Genomic DNA, 20,541 nt, shown 5'->3' with positions numbered 1-20,541 from the left:
AAACAGTCAGAATCCCTGATTTGTGGTGTTTTTATTGTAGATCAGAAAATGAAAAGCAGCTTTAACAAAGTGTGAATCCAAGTAAAAATAAGCAAAAATGTAGAAAACTAAGAGACCTTTGCATCCGTTCAGCATGTTCACTTTTTACTTGGTCTGCATATTAAGTGTCTATTGAAATATATACCATAGCTCTAAATAATACATAATAATAGTTCATAATGATCATGTAATACTCAGTGGAATTTATTTGTTCCTTTTTTCCATGGTAAACATGCTAATGTACAAAAGAATTCTGTTTATTTTATATATTTCCTCTAATTTTCAAAGACATGTGAGGCCATTTGGAGTCAAATAGAGACCCTGAAAACTGAACACTATCATAATAATTATTGCTAATTTTTTTTTTTTTTTTTTTTGTCTGTCCCATTTGGTTCTTTAGCCGTCAGAATTGTTGTCTGAAGACCAACAAGGATACCAAATGGATTTATTTTGCCAAATGGATCATCATGGCATTGCCGTATTGGTCCATTTGATTAAACTTTGTTGTTATTATTTATTTTATTTTCAGTTGTTACAGATGGGACAGACATGATTGGGGGATAGGAAAGGGAGAAAGAAAGAGAGGAAGGAAAAGAAAAACAGAAGGGAAGAGGGACAGTGAGAAAGGGCGCTTACAAAGACAAAGAAAAAAAGAAAAAAAATTCTCCTGGATCACCTGTTGAGAGAAAAAGAAGAGAAAACAAGCAAAAAAAACAAACAAAGCAACATACTAAACACAACACCATCATGTTAATCTAGCTAAGTGTGAACAGCAGTAAATACTAAATATTGAATGTTGTTGTGCAGGACAGACAGCGCACAATGTGCTTTGAAGTAGCAGTTAAGAAAGGTGTAGTTTATGTCTACGAACAGTGAACACCCGTGTGCACACCTGTGTGGATCAGCGCGCTTGTATTCAAAAGGTTTCCCCATGTAACGGTCTGCTAGAGGCTGTGGAGGGCCATAGCCCCGTCCCCCAGGGCATGAAGCAGGCATGGAGGAGATCCAGGCTTCAGACATCCAGAGGCCCCAGAGTGCGAGAGCCCAAGGAGTACCACCGGAGGGGCATCCGTGCCACCCTCCTGGGAAGGGCTGAGGAGATCCCCAGACGAGGGGTCACCCAGTAGCCACGGAGCAGAAGCTAGAGGGGGCTGCACTGGCGTGCCCACCGGCTCTGCCGGCAGCCAGCTGTGCCAGAGTGAACCGAGTCGCAGGCCCCGAGGCCGGAGGCCCGAGGGCCCCCTTTGCCCCGGAAGAGGCCTGACCGAGCGACAGGCACCAGGCCCCGCCAAGTAGCCACCGGGAGTGAGCTGGTGCATACCTGAGCGCCCAGCCCCGGACACCAAGAACCACCAATGCACCGACCCCTGAGTGCATCAGTTACCGGCAGGGAGTGTGGTGAGGGGAGATAGGCCTCCACACTTTGGAGGGCCTGGGAGTTCCCAGGGAGGTGGAGTCTAAGACCCGACCTGACATATAGACACAGACAAACAGGCACACACAGACACAAACATGCATTCCCACCCTCATGCACACATATACAAACACTCAGCACTCACCCAACGTAGGGAACACTCACTCAACGTAGGGAAGGTTCAACATGCCACCCACGCTGATTACCTGTCATGACTCACCTGTCAGTGGAGCCAGAATCCAGGAAAAGGTCACCAACATGTAGCCACACATCTGAAAACATATTGATTTGCTCTCCTGATATTTAGATTGTAGTATTGATATTTTAACCTTTGCCTTGCTAATTATTTAATGAGAACAATCACTGTTTACTCCCAACGCCTCTGTAAGATTTAAATATAATATAAATACATGTTTTAAAGTTTCAGACTCAGTTTGTATTTTTTATTTCATATGAAAAACTGTTTGAGAAGAAACTGAATTACAAATGTAAACCACAGAAAATATTCACAACATATTTAGTATAAATACAACTTACAACTTTCAAAAGATTTTCATTGGAGTTCTTCATAAGAATTGTTGCAGTGTAGAAAGAACAAGTTTTGTTTCTAATGTAAGATTAATCCATATGAAAAACATCTCAGTTGTATTCAGACAGACCACACAGATCATTTCCTAAAGTTTTTAAGGTAATAAGTCTATTTTCTGTCATAAAATTTCATGTGTGATATATTTTCTTTCTTTATTTGTAACAAATAAGAAACTTGTTTGATTTAACTAATTGTTGAAGCCTGGGAGCTTTAGAGGTGAAAATGTGTCAGGGTAATAAGACGGGGAAGTACTTTTATGTCACAAAGGAGATTGTTGCCTCACTGATTGCTTCAGTTTGTCCATTTCCCATCAAAACCTTGTGGTAAGACTTGCTGACCAATTTATCAGAGGTGGGGCTTGGTCCAAACATGGAAATGATAAACATTTGGAGTCGATCCTCAGGAGTTTTTCAAAGGATTTTTACCCACCATGAGATGATGTAAAATTATGTAGAATTTTGTGTTGTGGTTATAACAGGAATGATTTTGCTTTGACACCAGGAGCAGACACAAGTTCATGTGAGGTTTGTGTCAGGAAAGAAAAACCAGAATAAAACCCTAATAAAGAAAGAAGCCTGCATCTAACACCAGCAGCCTCTCTGCACACACTCAGGCTGATACTAAGAACATAAAACTGATTATATGTAAGCAGCGCCTGAATTTTAAACAAGCATGAAATTAGGAGAGAGGCAAGTGTAATCAACTATTACAAATAAAATATCAAATATAAACATTTATAACAAAGAACCTTCATATGGTGTTTCTGACTATACCTTAAGCAAATTATTCATTAAAATGTGGCTTTAAACCCTGATAGCACGTTGATGGAAGACTGAGATGAGGCTGATCACTGCTGAAAACGCGCATTGAAAGAGCTGAAAACATCCAAAGCAGGTGAAATTGGAAGGCTCACATCAGAGTTTGACAAAAACATATCAATGTAAACAAAACATCTTGAGGGTTATATATCAAACAAATCTTGGTGCTAAGAAGTCTCAATAGGAGCACCTAAATTAATTAGATAGTTATCTTGGAACTTTAGAGTAAAATCTGCATAAAAACTTTTAAAAAAATCTGCTGTTTTTCATAATTAAAGACATCTTAAAAACTGAGTTAGATTTCAAATTCAATTAGTAATTTACACAATGACATGCAGACAGAAAAAACAAATTATATACATAGATTTTTTTTTTTAAACAGGAAATATCGTTGCTTCTTTTTCTGGAAGCTGAAATATTATTTATGAAATGTTTTGTGTATTTTAAATGATCATAAATGATTTTAATTAAAAATCATGACTATATTCTTTAAGACTGAAAAGCCACTGGAAACTCATGGAAGAACATGTCTTCACAGCCAAAGATAACTACTTCATACAAGCACATTACACACCTGAAGATTAAAGCTAGGGAAAACAGATATTGAATAGCATCTTTCAATGCTTTGTTAGACAGTAGAACCAGTTAATAGCGAGCAGAAATCATAAACTGGAGCAGACTGTATATGTGGTTAATCATGCAGAAGGTTAGAGTCCTTAATCTCACACAGCCCTGTGATGACTCGGTCTCTTTACAGCCTCCTGTGAAAGTGAAACAGGTTAGCAGTAGAAGCTCTCAGCCAGCTTCCTCATTCTTTTATTACAACATGGTTGTGGTGGTGGGGAGGGGGCTGCTTTGGCTGTAAACCTACATGCGTCCACTTCATCACCCACGTTTGGCTCATTTACAGGTTGCTGCTCTGTGCTGGTCCATTTAATCTTATTTTTGTCAAGGTTTGGATGGAAAAACTTATAATAAATAGCTTTAAGTATTAGACCAAGGATGTAAACTGCAACAACACAGGCAGCTGTGATTAAAGCGTGCATGGGCTCTATCACAAAATCAGGAGGATCTGTGCTCATCTTCCAGCACCACACAGCACAGAGGATGCAAATTTCAGTTAGTATATACCCGTGATAGAGCGCAGTCCTGTACCGCGTCTTCCCCTCCACCACACTAAACCAGTTAAAATACCAAATGAGGCCAACAGTGGCTCGATAAAGCCATTCTCCACAAGGACTTTCCATGAACTCTGTCTTGCATCGCCAAGCGAAGAAGAATAAAACCAGCCAAGAGCAGATGAAGTGGGTGAAGATGAAGCAGGGCAGCACGGAGGCGAAAAGAGCGAGGGCAGTGAGACGAGAAGAGATGAGAACCAGGTTCCAGATGAAGTAGATGACTGATGAGGTTATTTGCTGCTTCTCCTTGTCAGGCAGGAAAGAGCGCAGCGAGCGATGGTAGGCCGTCACGCTAAAAGCGATAGCTGAAGCTGAACCGATAGCCTTCAACACTGAAGGGAACAAGAGACAGTGTCAGAATAATGTAAGAGCCTTGAATGTGTTTTAGAGTGTAGGCAAAATTATTTGATTGATTTATACTTTTTGATACTTATTCCTGATCAGTAACTGTGATATTTGTTACCAGTTTTGTTTAGGTTTGGATATGGGTGGTGTCAGGTGGATGATATAATGGGTTCTGGAGAGAGGATAGACTATGTTCCTATCTGGAGTTGCTCACAGTGACAGCCGGCGCTCAGGGGTGGATATATTCGTATCTCCTCTGGCTTGGTGACTTTCCATTGCGGTTTTCCAAAGTGGATAAGAGGGTTGCTTCCCTGTGCCTTCAGTTCAGGGAACAGGTGCTGACTGTTGCCTGCGTCCATGTGCCAAATAACAGTTCAGTGTACCTGACAATCTTGGAGTGTCTGGGCTGGTTGCTGGAAAGTACCCTGGACGGGAACTCTCTTGTCCTACTGGGGAACTTGAATGTTCACACAAGCAACGACATGAAATTAAAATCTGTAGAAGTGTTATTGGAAGGATCGACCGGTTCAACTTAGCACAATGTGCTGAAATCTCAGGTCGGCTATTGATTTTATAATCATGTCATCACATGGGACACACTAACATCATTACTCTAGTCCAATCGTTTTCTCGCCCGCCTTCTTTGAGCCAATCAGCTTCCGCTTTGCACGGTTTAAATCTGTGCTCTGTGTCACTCTCCCTTTCAGACTCTCTTTAGTGCAATCCACCTTCTCCCCTTATCCACCTCAGACACCTCAGCCAGACCTCTATGCAAGCCTCTGTCTTCACCATCATCACCATCTAGACTCCGGGGGGTCCTGTCCTAAATCCTATCACTGCTGGGACCCAGTTCTGCCATGATGGGTCATTGGAGTCTAATTACCAAATCCATTAATTTCTCTATCTCAAAAAATCATGTTAAATTCTTCCAAGAGATCTCGCCTTATTGAATTTACCCTTAAAAGCCTTAACTGACATTCCTATAGGTGTTTCTACTTCAGGACTTCAGCACTCACTTAAATAATTAAGAACACAGTGACTCTCACTGTTTTCTCAAACATACCAGACTATACATGAATGGAAAAAAAAATCCTGCACCTGCCATGTTTAAAAACATGGGTTCAGTTCAGTGAATTCAGTCCATTCTAGATGTAAAAATTTTTTTGACAGATTTCAAAAATACATTTTTGTATAAAAATGTAAAACTGCACCTGTCACAGGATCCAGGTGACCCTTCTGCAGAATGATGGTGAGCATGAGCGTGAGCTGAGGGGCGCTCTCTGAAAATGTCTCTATGATCCGTAACATGCTTAGATCGTGGGTCAAGGACACGGTAATGTCCTCAGTCTTAGGTTTCTGTTCTTCTGGTGTACTGGCACCTTTCTCAGGCTCAGGGAGCCTATTGTACATGCTTCGTACTGCCATTTCCAGGACTCCTGCATGCCTGAGAAACAGAAAAATATGAAGCATAACCAGTCAGACCGAATCCTCCTTTTAGCTACACTGAGATGAATTTCTCTGGAACCATTCCTGCGAGCCAGCAGGTATTCATTGCATGAAAAGGAGCAAATGAAACCAGTTTACCCACTTATGATGAAGGAAATAAAATGTGTCCTCAGTTTATCTTCTGAAACCAAGGAAACAGCTTATGTTTCTAATATTCTCATGTTCACAACAGTTGATTTGAACACAGAAATATTGCAAAAAAATAGTGAATGAAATAGATGATATAATGTGTAGATTACTTAATGCAGCAGACTATATACTATGTGCACCACTGTAGTGGAGTACAGTTCAGCTGCACAACACTTAATGGTTCAGCTTGTGTTTCCCATGAACTACTCTACAAAAAACTGCACCTGTCTAGAAACAGGCAAATAAATTTAAGCTTCCCACACAAGCCTCAGCCTTTATACACATTATTATTGTTTTAATACTACCTGACGTAAACTCCGAGCTGACAAACGTGCAGAACCGTGAGCTGCCTCTGGGTAGGCAGGCCTTCAACCTTTGTCTTCATCTTAAAATCGTCATAGCTGTACCAAAACCAGCTGTAAGCTTGAGCCAGCAGTGTTGACCCCACAAGTAGCAGCAGCAGAACACCGAGGCAGGCATATGCCTTTTCTTGGTAGAAGATAATAGCGGCCCATATATCCAGCCCTATGTCAGTCAGAAACAAGGGCAGGCCCACACAAGTGATGAGAAAATCCCAGCAGGTGTATTTAGACTCACCCTGAGTGTCTGACATGTTCCCTGTCTCGCTGTCTGCTTCTAACACAGCTGCATTTTAAAACTGACAGCTGCTTACAACTCACATATAACCTGTGAATGACTGACAGTGAGAACCAAACTTTGGTTTTAAAAAAAACCTCCTAGAAACTGATCCACCCATTTTTTTTCAGTAGTGTCTTAAAGATGTATCGGCGTATTTCATGCATGTAGACTCCTCCTACTGACAGGTTTCGCTTTAACAATGCTGTGGTATTTCCATTGAAAAATCAGAAGAACTTAGTGTTTAAAAAAAAGATCTGCAACTGATCACAGTCTGAGAGTTTTAACACACCTCATCTGTTATAAATATTATTATGTTCACATTTAATAGAAATGCATTTAAATGCAAAATAAATGTTTAGATTTGAAAGTGTTGTACTTTAATTGCAAAAGCCTGCAAGTATTGGCCCTTTTTTTAAAGGAAGTTGACCAAAATTGCAAATAAAATCACATTTTCTCATGAAACAGTATTATTATTCTTAGTGCTACATCCCAAGACATTGTGACAAGCTGGAATCAGGAATCTTCTCTAAATGAAAATGGCCTAAAATTGAAAAAGAAACTGAACCTATCACAAAATCTGCATCTATCTGCAGAATGATGGCGACAGTCAGTGTGGCACCCAGATCAAGAAACTCTGTGGTGAGGATTTGTACAAACCTCTTTAGTATTCCTGCATCTCTGAAAACCAGAACAATATGAAACGTAACCAGTTCCACTTTAACTACTTGCCAAATATGCTGAGTTGAGTTTCTCTGTAAGCATGCTTATGACAGCAGGTATTCGTGCATAAAAACAAGACACTATGGCCTAAACAAAACAATTTCCATCCATCTATACAGTGCAGCTGCCAAATGACTCAGTGCTTTCATTTCATTTTCTTGTAAACACGTTTCTACAGGTGAAGGAATGTCAGCAGACAGGTGAGCATCCCTTGCACTACACCCTCTGTCCATGCAGCTCCCTAACTTAAACCGGTATTGAGAGCACACCTAAAGCAGACTCTTTGTCATAACATGTGATAAAGAGCAGCAGCTGATAAGATCCTGCTCAAACATGCGTTACTTGTTGCATACATTTTTTGAATGAATTATTCTTTTAGTCCGTTACCAAGTTTACTCTTTTTTTGCATAACATAAATTTTTACTAATCTTTTGTTTGGTTTTTTTTTTGCAAAAGGACTCTAGCTGCATATTTGGAGTTTTAAGTAGATCATAATACAGACCCTGCAGGCCTGCCCAGTGGAGACAGTGAGGTCCTCCCACTTCCTTGAAACAATAATCTCCCAGGACCTAAAAGTGGGAGCTAAACATCAGCTACTTCATCAGGAAGGCACAGTAGACGATGTACTTCCTGCACCATCTGAAAAAAATTCAACCTGCCAAAATCAGTGATGGTGCATTTGTACTCGTCCATCAGTGTAGTGCGCTACTACCACTGTCAAGGTCAGAGTGCAGCACATCATCTCCTTTGGCTGAGATGAATTAACAGCGCCCCCTCGCTGATCAGTTAATGTGTAACAATAACACGCTTACTTTCTCAGGCCCCGAATGTTTTAACTGCACAAATAAGAAATAGAAAAGAAGGAAGATAACTTGTGTTATTATATTTTGTGATATAAGAGCACAACTCAATTGTATTTTGTACAACAACAAAAAATAAATTACAATTTAAGATAGAGAAGTGTTTTTTGTTCCAACATACACCAAAATCTATTTATTATATAAAATAAGTTACAATAGAATTTGTTTCTTCTCTTCTGTAAAAGTGTTTTATTTATAATAAAATTTGTCTCCTTTTGATTGGACTCATTTGCACACAGAACTGAAAGTGACCGACAAAGCTTTAAACTATTGTTTCATGTAGGTCTAAACCTAATATTTGATGTTTTTCAGCCATTTAAAAAATAAATAATTCACCACATAACTGTAAATAACCCACTGCAGAATAGTCATGTCATACAAGGATTTATTTTCATTAAAACTAATAAATAATAATAATAACATATTTGTTCTTAGACGGTGTTAGCATCATTAAGACAAAATGTACTTTATCCCAAAGTTGGGAATTTTGTTACAATAGATGAATAAATTAACTTAAACACAACAAACAAACTTCAGTAGGCACTATGTGACATAAATATGTTTTGTAGCTTCATACACCTTTTTAAGTCTAAGTTTGCTTAACATAAAAAATAAAACAATTACATTTTTTATTGTAAAGGTCACCAACACTGGGATTAAAACAGGAGGTATTGGAATCTTTTCACCATGTAGCAGCCTTAATGTATTTTAGATGCGTCGTGTTATATCCACATCAGTCTAAGCGATCTTGGCAAACGCTGTAGAAAAACAGTCTGACACTGAACCATGTATATTATTCAAAAATGTCAGTCTTATCCCATGTTTCAAACCTAAACCAGAATAAATCTGGATCAGGAGAGAGAGGTGCTCTATTGCTCAAGAAATCAAGATTTCAGGTCCATAAAGGCTCTCTTGGGATTTTAAGGCAACTCATTAATTCTGTAAAACAGAACATTTGTACTTTAGACTTGAGTAAAGTACAGTTTACAATAGTGCAACATCGTTAGAATATTGCATTGTTATAATAAAGAAAATATATTTTTTAAATTAATTTTTAAACACTGTTATCTTCTTCAGAAAAGATAATGCAGTGCAATAACATTTTAAAAAGATCTCTATAACTGTTTCAAACACGCATGTTATTGACTTTAAAGCCTGTCCTTTTAAAGGAAAACAAATGACTGCTGTCTAGAAATGCTTTGTTAGACGGTAGCACCACTTAATGAAGAGCAGAAAGTGCTTTTAAGAATCCGTCTCCAAACTAAGTTGAGTAATGCCTTGTGAGAATGTATCAGTGGTTGATTAGGAAGCAGGTGATCCACAATATCACACAGCCTTTATGATGTAGCTTTAAAAAGTTGCTGGTTTTATGACATCTGCATGACTCAGTCTCTTTGTAGCCTCCGCATCCTGTGAATGTCAAATGATGCAGGTCATGAGTAGAAATTCTTGGCCAGCTTCCTCATTCTTTTATTGTAGTGTGCTGAGACTTCTGTTGTAGATCTCATCATGCGGAAGTCCACCTCATCTACAGGTTGCTGCTCTGTGGTGACCCCGTTCAGCTCATCTTTGTCAAGGTTTGGATGGAAGAACTTATAATAAATAAGTTTAAGTATTAGACCGAGGACGTAAACTGCAACAACACAGGCAGCTGTGATTAAAGCGTGCATGGGCTCTATCACAAAATCAGGAGGATCTGTGCTCATCTTCCAGCACCACACAGCACAGAGGATGCAAATATCAGTTAGTATATACCCGTGATAGAGCGCAGTCCTGTACCGCGTCTTCCCCTCGGCCACATTAAACCAGTCGAAATACCAAATGAGGCCAACAGTGGCTCGATAAAGCCATTCTCCACAAGGACTTTCCATGAAGTCCGTCTTGGATTGCCAAGCGAAGAAGAATAAAACCAGCCAAGAGCAGATGAAGTGGGCGAAGATGAAGCAGGGCAGCACGGAGGCGAAAAGAGCGAGAGCAGTGAGACGAGAAGAGATGAGAACCAGGTTCCAGATGAAGTAAATGACTGATGAGGTTATTTGCTGCTTCTCCTTGTCAGGCAGGAAGGAGCGCAGTGAGCGATGGTAGGTCGTCACGGTGAAGGCGATAGCCGAGGCCGAGCCGACGGCCTTCAACACTGAGGGGAAACGAGAGGCAGCGTTAGAAAGTCCAGACATGACTGAGAAATCTTGTTAAGCCGGTGATTCTGTAAAACTGATTCTGAAAACAAACAAATCTGGAAAGTATTCCTATCTGATTGCCTCAGAATCACCTAACTTTGTCCTCAAAGATGGTTGTAAAAAAATGTGCTTGACAAAAAGGAGACTTCGCCTTTATAGGTACAAGTGTCACAAACTAAAGTTATAAATGAAATAATATAAACAAAAAAAGAAGAAGAAGAAACAATGTCCATTAAGAACTGCACCTGTCACAAGATCCAGATGACCACTCTGCAGAAAGATGGTGAGCATGAGCGTGAGCTGCGGGGCGCTCTCTGAAAATGTCTCTATGATCCGTAACATGCTCAGATCGTGGTTCAACGACACGGCGATGCTCTCGGAGTCAGGCTCCTGTTCATCTGCAGTGGAACCCAAGTGTGTGCTGGCACCATTCTCAGGGTCGGGGATCTTTTTGTAGAAGCTTTGCGTGGCCATTTCCAGGACTCCAGCATGCCTGCGAAACAGGAAAATATGAAACATAACTCAAAACTCACTCCTCCCGTCAGATACACTGAATTAAATTTCTAAGAAAGCATACACCCACTCAGAGTGGAGAAAGGAAGGAGCTGCATCATCTCATCAGCTCCGCTATTGTAAACCAGGAAACTGAGACATGACTAATATTTCAGCTATTTCCCAGGTCTCAACTATGGGTTTACACACAGACATATTTAAAGCAGGGCGAAATGAAACCAATGATGTAATTGGTGGATAGTTTATTGCAGCAGACTCATGAGTGCTCCAGTCACAGTGCATAACATGTCAATCCTAGTGTAGTAAGTGCAGATTGTCAGTCTGCATTTCCTGTAAACTTAACACGAGACGATCAGGGTGGCACCCTTAGATAAGCTGAACTTTTTAAATATCCCCTGCTTACACCTACTTCAAAAACAAAAGCAGACACTTTGCACTTGAGTTATTATTATTAAAAAAAACTACCTGAAGTAGATTCCCAGCTGAAATACGTGGAGCAGCTTGAGCTGCCTCGGGGACGGCAGCTTCTCGACCTTTGTATTCCTCTTGAACTCGTCATAGCTGTACCAAAGCCAGCTGTAAGCCTGAGTGAGCAGTGACGAGCCCACGAGAAACAGCACCAGCACACCGAGGTACACGTAGGCCCTTTCCTTATAGAAGGACACAGCAGCCAGTACATCCAAAACAACGTCAAGCAGGAACAGCGGCAGGCCCACACAAGTGAAGAGGAAGTCCCAGCAGTTGTATTTAAACTTAGTCCGAGTACCTGACATGTTCACCCGTGTCTCTGCGTGCCTCTGACACAGCTACATGTTAACACTGACAGCTGATTATGAATCAAGCAGCAGTTCTGACACAAACGAAAGCAACGGCCAAAGTTCAGCTTTTAAAAAAAAACCCTCCTCGTCTGACCCGCCCATGTTTGGGGGGCCGTCTTAAAGGCACATTGTGGTATTTTACACACGCGTACACACCTGCTGTTGACAGCCGCCCCTTTAACAATAACTGGCGGTATTTCCACTGAAAACTTAATCACTTACAGTGAAACCTAAAGTAAATAAAGTAAAAAGAAACACATAACAAACAGAACTTTTTAACAAATGTCTAGTTTTATTGCAGGAAATAGATAAGGTTAAAGTTTAACAACAAACACTGAGCCTCACTTTTGATATTCGCACACAACATGAAAAAACGTGGATCCAAACACAGCCTGGCAGCCTTTTGTATTAAAATGCGTCACATATTACAAATAATACTGAATGTTTACTGTACGAGGCCAGTACACGTACTGAACTTTGAACTAAGACTAAAGTAAACAAAGATTTTTGTTTTGTTTGTTTTGTTTGTTTGTTTGTTTGTTTGTTTGTTTGTTTGTTTTGGCACCTGAAACATGTGAAAAAGCTAAACAAACACTGGATGAGTGAATAAAATTAACACTAAATCTGATGCCTGAAAACAGTGAAATATCTTCATTTTGATCATATTTATGGCTGTGATGAACCAGCATCTCTCTCATGTGTTTTAATACATGTGCCATGACAGTCATGAGTCTGCACACAGACGTCGTGTTGAACAGATGGTGCTGTGGTGAGGTCAGAATAACTAAGAGCTGATTACGCTCAAAACTGAGACTTTTTGTCTGATTGTAAACAGCCTTGAAAGTTAAATGTTGCTACCAGGGGCGTCATAGTGGAGGCTAAAGGGATGCTCAGATAAAGACACCCACGGAGGCAAAGGAAGGAGCAGCAGAAGGTCTGGATGCAACACAAAACAGCAAATAGCTTTGTCCAGTGTGGTTGGTTTTAAGGTTGATTAAGAAAAACGGCATTATTTTCTAAAAACAAGAGAAGTCATCTTATTTCAATATATAACACAGAAAACGAAGACATAATTTTTTCCATAGTAAAAAAAAAACGGCGCAGTTCGCCCGCTTGTACTAAATATTATCCTTCCTACCTTATACGTAAGCAACAGGCACAGACGCAAAAATCTCGGAGCCCCACCGCGTACACCTGCATGACACGTTCATATTGACCCACAGTCGTGTGAAGCTGTAAAATGTGAGTGTTTAATGAGGGTCTGTACAGCTTTGGAGTCTGTTAGCGTGTGTTTGAACTGACCTGAATTTCCTTTCTGTGGGCAGAAGGTCAAAAGGGTGATAAAGTCCTGCAGAGGGTCTGTGTAGCAAATAGTGGGAAAAAAGATGTGAGAGAGGCTGATGCACGTGAAGAGAGCGTGGAAAATACCACAGAGAAGAGCTTCTGTGTCAGTGCTGAAAATGGTTTTAGGGTAAATGTAGAAGTGAGATGAATCAAAATAAATTTTAAAACAAGCATATTTCTAATTGATGTATGAATTTAATTGTAAAATTCTGAGAGCCTGTTCTTTGTGGGCGGGACTTTTTTTCAATAAGCCAGTGGGCGGGGCCTGTCTAAGACATCAAAGGAAAGAGAATCAGGCCTGACGTCACATTCAACACAAGTCCATATATAGCCAGTTGAACTGTACACAGGACAAGCACGTTTCTTACCTACAGTCACGAGCAAGTCTGTAGACGAATTTTTGTTTTGCTACAGACAACTTCAAACCTTGATTCATATCTGAATATCTGACTCATTGTACCACGGTAGATTTGTTTCACAGTTAAATATCAAAAATGAGCTACAAGAAAGGAAAACCAGAATTTGTGTGCACTCTCCCACAGTGTAAACTCAACAACCTTATTCAGGCTAGGAAAGCCTTCGAAAACACTATGTCTGAGACACTCAAACAGCTGAATGCCCAAATATCAATGATACGCACCAAACCGGACCAAAATGAGATCCAAGCTGGAGAACTCACTGGTCAATCAGCTTCACGCCAAGTTCAAATGAGCAGCGCCACCAAAGAAAAAGGGGATCAGACTTGTTCAGATCAGGAAAAGCCCAGAAACTTTGACCTTGAGATGAACCGTCTTAAAGAGCAGCTTCAGCAGAGGGACAGTGAAATCCTGATCCTGAAGCAGGAGAAGGAAAGTCTGTCTGCCGAGCTCACGCAGCTTCAGAAACATGAAGGAAATCTGAAAGAAACTATGTGGAAAGAACAAACACAGAGAGAGAATCTGGAGCGGGAGAAAAAAGTCCTGGAGGAAGAAAATAAGAAACTCCTGGAAGAGCAGAAAGTGGTGAACGACACAAAAGAAAAACTTAAAGAGGCCATGTCAAAATTTGAGGATGCAAAGGAAGCATTTAAAAAAGAACAGAAAGAACTGGAGGAGTCCAAGAAAGCTCTGCACCGACAGAGTGAAAACAGAGAAACTTTTACACAGGATCATCAGGAAGCATCTGGGATGACACAGAAGAAAATCTTCACAGCTGACAAACAAGACTTTGATAAAATAAAACCTTGTCCCCTGGAAATGCCTGTGAAGCCAGCAGACTCTGGCTCAGATTTAGGTCCTTCTGACATCAGTCTGGCATCTGATTGTCTGAGTGGGGAAAAGTTGTGTGCCAACAAATTTATTCAGTTGGTGGTTTCACAGGCTTTCAAAGTCTCCTTTAACTTCAAGCTCTTCACAGAGCGCCTCACTCCTGACTGCATCAGCGATCGCCTGATTGAGAAAATCTGGCCTGAAATCGAGAAGAAACATTTGGATCTGTCCCCAAAACGGCTGAAAAATCTAGACAAGGCCATTCTCAAGGATCTTTGCAAAGCACACAACTGCAAGGAAAAATATTTGATTTTGAAGCTGAGGGAACAGCTTGATAATATTACTGTCCCAGCCTTCACCAAAAAGCTGTTGTCATTACCAAGAAGAGTCCTCAGTGTCTCTAAAAACAGGGAAGAGTACAAGGAAGTGGTGAAAAACGTCACTAAAGATCTGGTCATGCACGCTATGAGCCAAGAAAATGATACAATGGATCCAGATACAGCTGAGTTTATTATACAGAAGCTTTCCCATAAGATCTGGAACAAAATTTTGTCCAAAAACTACAAAATGTCCTTAGAGAACATTGAACAACTCGCCCTGACAGTGTACAACGAACTTAATGAAAAGTGGCCTTCTCCAGTACTCTCAATGAAGTCGAGCAGCCTAGCAGTTGACAAAGAAATCGTCAGCAGCTTCAAAAAACACGCCAAACTGAGGAGCCAAAACTTCATCTTTAGGGTTTTCTCGTGTGCACGCTAAAATTGAACTGAAACGTGCATGCAATTATGTGACAAAACTCTCAAAGTGGCTTAAAATATTCATTTAAATTTGGCATCTAAGTTCAATTTTAAAACCAGAGTGGTTAAAAAGAACCCCTCTTCTTCTCCCAACTTCCTTCCCTCATCACCAACTGGCCGAGGCAGATGGCCACCCCATCCCAGAGCCTGGGTCTGCCGGAGGTTTCTCTCTTTTCAAAGAGAGTTTTTCCTTCCCACTGTCGCCGAAGTGCTTGCTCTAGGGGGTTGGATTTTTTGTGCATTATTGTAGGGTCTTGACCTTACAATATAAAGCACCATGAGGGAAGTGTTGTTGGGGTTTGGTGCTTCTTAACTCAAATGTCCAATTACAACAGGACATTTTGAGTTAAGAAATAGCACCAAACCACAAATTAAAAAAAAAAAAAACCTTTGAATTTGTGCTTTGTTTCATTTGCTGTAAATTTACAAAGAATGTAATAGTAGATTAGAATAGTGTGTCTCAATATTATGTATCATAGCATCATTTCCCAATTTGAAGTGGATGTCATAGTACTGTCTTTCTGTATGTGTGTACAAACCGGTAGTGAAAAAACACAGAAGATAGATAAAGTATAACCTGTGTTTGATGTTAGCTGGTTACATTTTTTTTTAGATATTCTACTTTCCGTGTTCCAGATCGCTTTGCCCAGATAGCTTCCTGTATTTGAAGATATTTACAAGAATTTCGAGTAGGGGTGTGCGATACATTGAATATACTCGATGATTTTAGCCACTATATGGTTGAAAATAACACTTGGGGGTTTTTTTTAGGTTATTTAGATATATCGTGATACAGCAAAAAATAAATGTTCCGATTTGAGATTTTCCTCACATTGCCCAGCCCTAATTATTTGCACACAATACAATAGGCAATACGTTATAGTATAAAGAAACATTTGTGCTGATGTGTGGCCTGGAAGCCCCAATGTCAAAATGGGTGACGCCAACTAAGGTGATCAGGAATGACCGAAATAAGATCACGTGGGAGGTGGGTCATGTGGATGGCTTCAGTTGTCACAGCTGTACCACATCCAGCTGTTAACCTGAGTGAATCATGATGAGCCCATAAGAAACAGCAGTCAGCTGCTCTGAAGTCTGTGTTGCAACATCCAGCGTGTGGCTGTTTTACACACAGTGTGTGTGACCTCTGTCACACAAACATGAATGACAAAACAATACTGAAAGTAGTAAGAAGTGTGGGAAAACTGCATGAAATGTGTTTCAGCGAGGAAGTTTTCTATATGACGTTATCAGTCTCTCACATCATTGCGAAGGAATTGTGACCCACTCTTTTACACCACACAATGTTGCTTTGGTTCATCAAGTTATCCTAAGTTTCTCTTGCGCACAGCTCTCTCACGGTTCTGCCACAGCATTTAAATTAAATCGAATCTGGACTCATGGCTGGCCCATTCAAACGTTCAATTGTTTTTCAGCCAATCTGTTGTAGATCTGCTGCTGTGTAAATACACAGAGAAAGAGAACAATGGTTTTCTCCTGGTAACCACTGAAAAAAAAACTTGTTCAGCCTTTTTCTAATTCAACTGTCATTAATATTTAACATGCTAACTGAGGCCTGTGGAGTTTGAGGTGTAGCTGTTGGGGGATTTTCAGTTTTTCTGAGCATTGCACCATCTGGCTTTAGGATGAATTTTCTCCTGAGAGGTGTAACATTCTGTTAACACACACCTGAGTGCTCTATGCTGATGCTCAGCTCTTCATCCGTATATCAGTCCTGGGGTAAAAAGAATATTTGTTTCCTCTTTAATTATTATTCTCTTCTAAGGAAAAATTACAAAAGTGAAACAGAGAAAATAAACAGAGCTCACATACATTTGAAAAAACAAGGAAAGCTTGGTATCCTTTCAGCTCATTTAACCTTTATTTAGTGAATGTATTACGCTTCAATAAAGTACAGCCTAGTAACAGTGCAATATTCTTTGAACGGGGTTACCAATAATACGGGTTTTTCCTCTTTTTCTCTTTTACCTTAAACAATAACACTTTTAAATATATTCGTCAACATGCTTTTTACACCAATTTCACACTGTTATTTTATTTAGAGATCCATTAAAATATCTTTCAAAGAAGTCTTTCCTCTCAGCCCTCAAATTTCAATTTCATACAGTCATGTTTCTCCAGAGCAGACAGTGCAGATGAGACTTTATGTCCACATTAGAATGAGTAATATGAGACTGGAACTGTGGTTAATCAGGACGCAAGTCCAAGTACTTAATCCTACACAACCCTGTGATCTAAATTTAAAATTTGTGGTATAGCATGACTCCTGTGGATGTCAAATGATGCAGATCAGGAGTAACAGCTCTCAACCAGCTTCCTCATTGCAGTGCACAACGTATGTTGTACGTTCTGACGTGCAGAAGTCAAAGTTAACTTCTGGTTGCTCTGTTCTGATAAAGACGGAGTATAAATTCACATGGTCATCTCCTGTACTTCAGTATTTATATTTATGAGGGCTCTAAACCCAAATTATTATAATGATTATTATTATTAGAGTCGTAGTAGTAGTACTGCATCCAAGATTTCGTCACATGTGGTCACTCATAATTTTTCCCTAAATCTGCATGATTTAGGGGGTTTTTGTGCCATTTTTCATGTGGACTTTTGATCGGGAAAATATACTGACATTCAATTCTTTGTATAGAGAACACTGGTTAGCTAATGCTATCGTCCAGTAGCCTATCACTAGCAAACAAACAGCAAGCCAAACGATGAACTCATGTATGACATTTTAATGTTCCAAAGCAACATAAATAATGCTTACCGTTTATTAAAGTATCCTGAAATGCGCGATCTTTTTAAGGGTAGAGAACTCGCAATTGAAGTAGATGTTTCTTATTTTCAAAGTCGCAACTATGACGTCATAACAATAGGATTGGTCACTTGCAATGTTGGCTTTTTCAGCTTTATTGTTCAGAGCAGAGAAGAGTGACAAAAAAGCAGAGTGAGAGAGCGCGACACATGGTTACCTGCTCATCCTAGAGAGCTAAACCTGTGTTGAACCTGGAGCAACATTAATTATAATGACGTGGGAACAACACCAACACGAAGATATCAGATCGCGCGTGTTGCACGCACATGTAAGCACCTGTTATTGACAGCCGCAACTGTAAGAATAACCGGCGGTATTTCCACACAGGCATTAATGACTTACAGTCAAAACTACAGTAAACCTAGTGAAAACAAACAAATAACAAATAGAACTTTAACAATTCTGTATTTTTATTGCAGGGAATAGGCAAAGTTAAAGTTTAACAACAAACACCGAGCCTCACTTTTCATATTCGCAGACAACATGAAAAGACGTGGATCCAAACACAGCTTTTCTATTAAAATGCCTCATATATTACAAATAATGCTGAATGTTTACTGTACGAGGCCAGTACACGTACTGAACTTTGAACTAAGACTAAATTATAAAGTATTTTTGTTTGCTTTTTGGGCACCTGAAACATCTGAATAAGCTAAACAACAAATGGATGAACTGAACACAGTGAAATATCTTTTTTTAAAACACATTTATGGCTGTGATGAACCAGCATCTCTCTCGTGTGTTTAAATACATGTGCCGTGACGGTCATGAGCCTGCACAAAGACGTCGTGTTGAACAGATGGCGCTGTGGTGAGGTCAGAATAACTAAGAGCTGATTACGCTCAAAACTGCTTTTTTGTCTGATTGTAAACAGCCTTGAAAGTTAAATGTTGCTACCAGGGGCGTCATAGTGGAGGCTAAAGGGATATATCCCTTTAGTCTTTGTCTGGTATGCTCAGACAAAGACACCGAAGGACCCAAAGGAAGGAGGCAGCCGCAGATCTCTAGGATGTAACACAAGATGAGCTAATTAAACGTTATTAAATGGGTGTGGTTAGTTTTAAGGTTGATTAAAAAATGCGTTATTTTCTAAACACAAGAGAAGTCATCTTATTTCAATATATAACATAAAAAAAATAAGCGCAGTTCGCCCGCTTGTTTTAAATATTAACCCTTCCTACCTTATACGTAAGCAACAGGGACAGACGCAAAAATCTCGGAGTCCGACCTCGTACACCTGCATGACATGTTCATATTGACCCACAGCTGTGTGTAAAGCTTAATGAGGGTCTGTACAGCTTTGGATTCTGTTAGTGTGTGTTTGAACTGACCTAAATTTCCGTTTTGTGGGCAGAAGTTGAAAAAGGTGATAAAGTCCTGCAGAGCATCGATCCTGCAGAGAGTCTGTGTAGCAAATAGTGGGAAAAAAGATGTGAGAGAGGCTGATGCAAGTGAAGAGAGCGTGGAAAATAAAGGTTTTCTACCACAGAGAAGAGCTTCTGTGTCAGTGGTGAAAATGGTTTTAGGGTAAATGTAGAAGCGAGATAAATCAAAATAAATTTTAAAACAAACATATTTCTAATTAATGTATAAATTTTTAGAGCCTGTTGTGTGTGGGCGGGGCCTATTTTCAATGAGCCAATAGCGAACGTTGTTGTGGGCGGGGCCTGTCGCTAACATCAAAGGAAAGAGAATCAGGCCTGACGTCATAGTCAACACAAGTCCATATATAGCCAGTTGAACTGTACACAGGACAAGCACGTTTCTTACCTACAGTCACGAGCAAGTCTGTAGACGAATTTTTGTTCTGCTACAGACAACTTCAAACCTTGATTCATATCTGAATATCTGACTCATTGTACCACGGTAGATTTGTTTCACAGTTAAATATCACAAATGAACAACCAGAAAGGAAAACCAGAATTTATGTACATTCTCCCACAGAGTGAACTCAACAACCTTATTCAGGCTAGGAAAGCCTTCCAAAACACTATGTCTGAGAAACTCAAACAGCTGAATGCCCAAATTTTAATGATGCGCACCAAGCCGGACCAAAATGAGATCCAAGCTGGAGAACTCACCGATCAATCAGCTTCACACAAAGTGGAAATGAGCAGCGCCACCAAAGAAAAAGGGGATCAGACTTGTTCAGATCAGGAAAAGACCAGAAACTTTGACCTTGAGATGAACTGTCTTAAAGAGCAGCTTCAGCAGAGGGACAGTGAAATCCTGATCCTGAAACAGGAGAAGGAAAGTCTGTCTGCCGAGCTCACGCAGCTTCAGAAACATGAAGGAAATCTGAAAGAAACTATATGGAATGCTCTGTGGAAAGAACAAACACAGAGAGAGAATCTGGAGCGGGAGAAAAAAGTCCTAGAGGAAGAAAATAAGAAACTCCTGGAAGAGCAGAAAGTGGTGAACGACACAAAAGAAAAACTTAAAGAGGCCATGTCAAAATTTGAGGATGCAAAGGAAGCATTTAAAAAAGAACAGAAAGAACTGGAGGAGTCCAAGAAAGCTCTGCACCCACAGAGTAAGGACTCTAAGAAAGACAAAGAAAGTCAGACAGAGACAC

At 40.1% G+C, this 20,541-nt stretch overlaps 2 protein-coding genes across 2 annotated transcripts; both read right to left on the bottom strand.

Moving 5' to 3' along the window:
* Window positions 1-3,639: 3,639 nt before the first annotated feature.
* On the bottom strand, window positions 3,640-6,631 carry LOC135933840 (XK-related protein 8-like). Its single transcript, XM_065472091.1, has 4 exons — window positions 6,324-6,631; window positions 5,787-5,827; window positions 5,595-5,741; window positions 3,640-4,370 (listed from the first exon to the last, which is right to left on the bottom strand). The coding sequence occupies exons 1-4, from the start codon at window positions 6,629-6,631 to the stop codon at window positions 3,640-3,642; spliced, it is 1,227 nt and encodes a 408-aa protein (XP_065328163.1).
* A 2,724-nt stretch (window positions 6,632-9,355) lies between these two features.
* On the bottom strand, window positions 9,356-11,775 carry LOC135933658 (XK-related protein 8-like). Its single transcript, XM_065471783.1, has 3 exons — window positions 11,393-11,775; window positions 10,660-10,907; window positions 9,356-10,371 (listed from the first exon to the last, which is right to left on the bottom strand). Exons 1-3 carry the CDS (start codon window positions 11,698-11,700, stop codon window positions 9,671-9,673), a joined length of 1,257 nt encoding a protein of 418 aa, XP_065327855.1. The 5' UTR covers window positions 11,701-11,775; the 3' UTR covers window positions 9,356-9,670.
* Between the last annotated feature and the right edge of the window lie 8,766 nt (window positions 11,776-20,541).

This window comes from Pelmatolapia mariae, linkage group LG22 (genome assembly GCF_036321145.2).
Source record: "Pelmatolapia mariae isolate MD_Pm_ZW linkage group LG22, Pm_UMD_F_2, whole genome shotgun sequence".
Lineage (NCBI taxonomy): Eukaryota > Metazoa > Chordata > Actinopteri > Cichliformes > Cichlidae > Pelmatolapia > Pelmatolapia mariae.
Note: the sequence above shows the minus strand (reverse complement) of the source record. Positions and strands in the feature narration are given on the sequence as shown.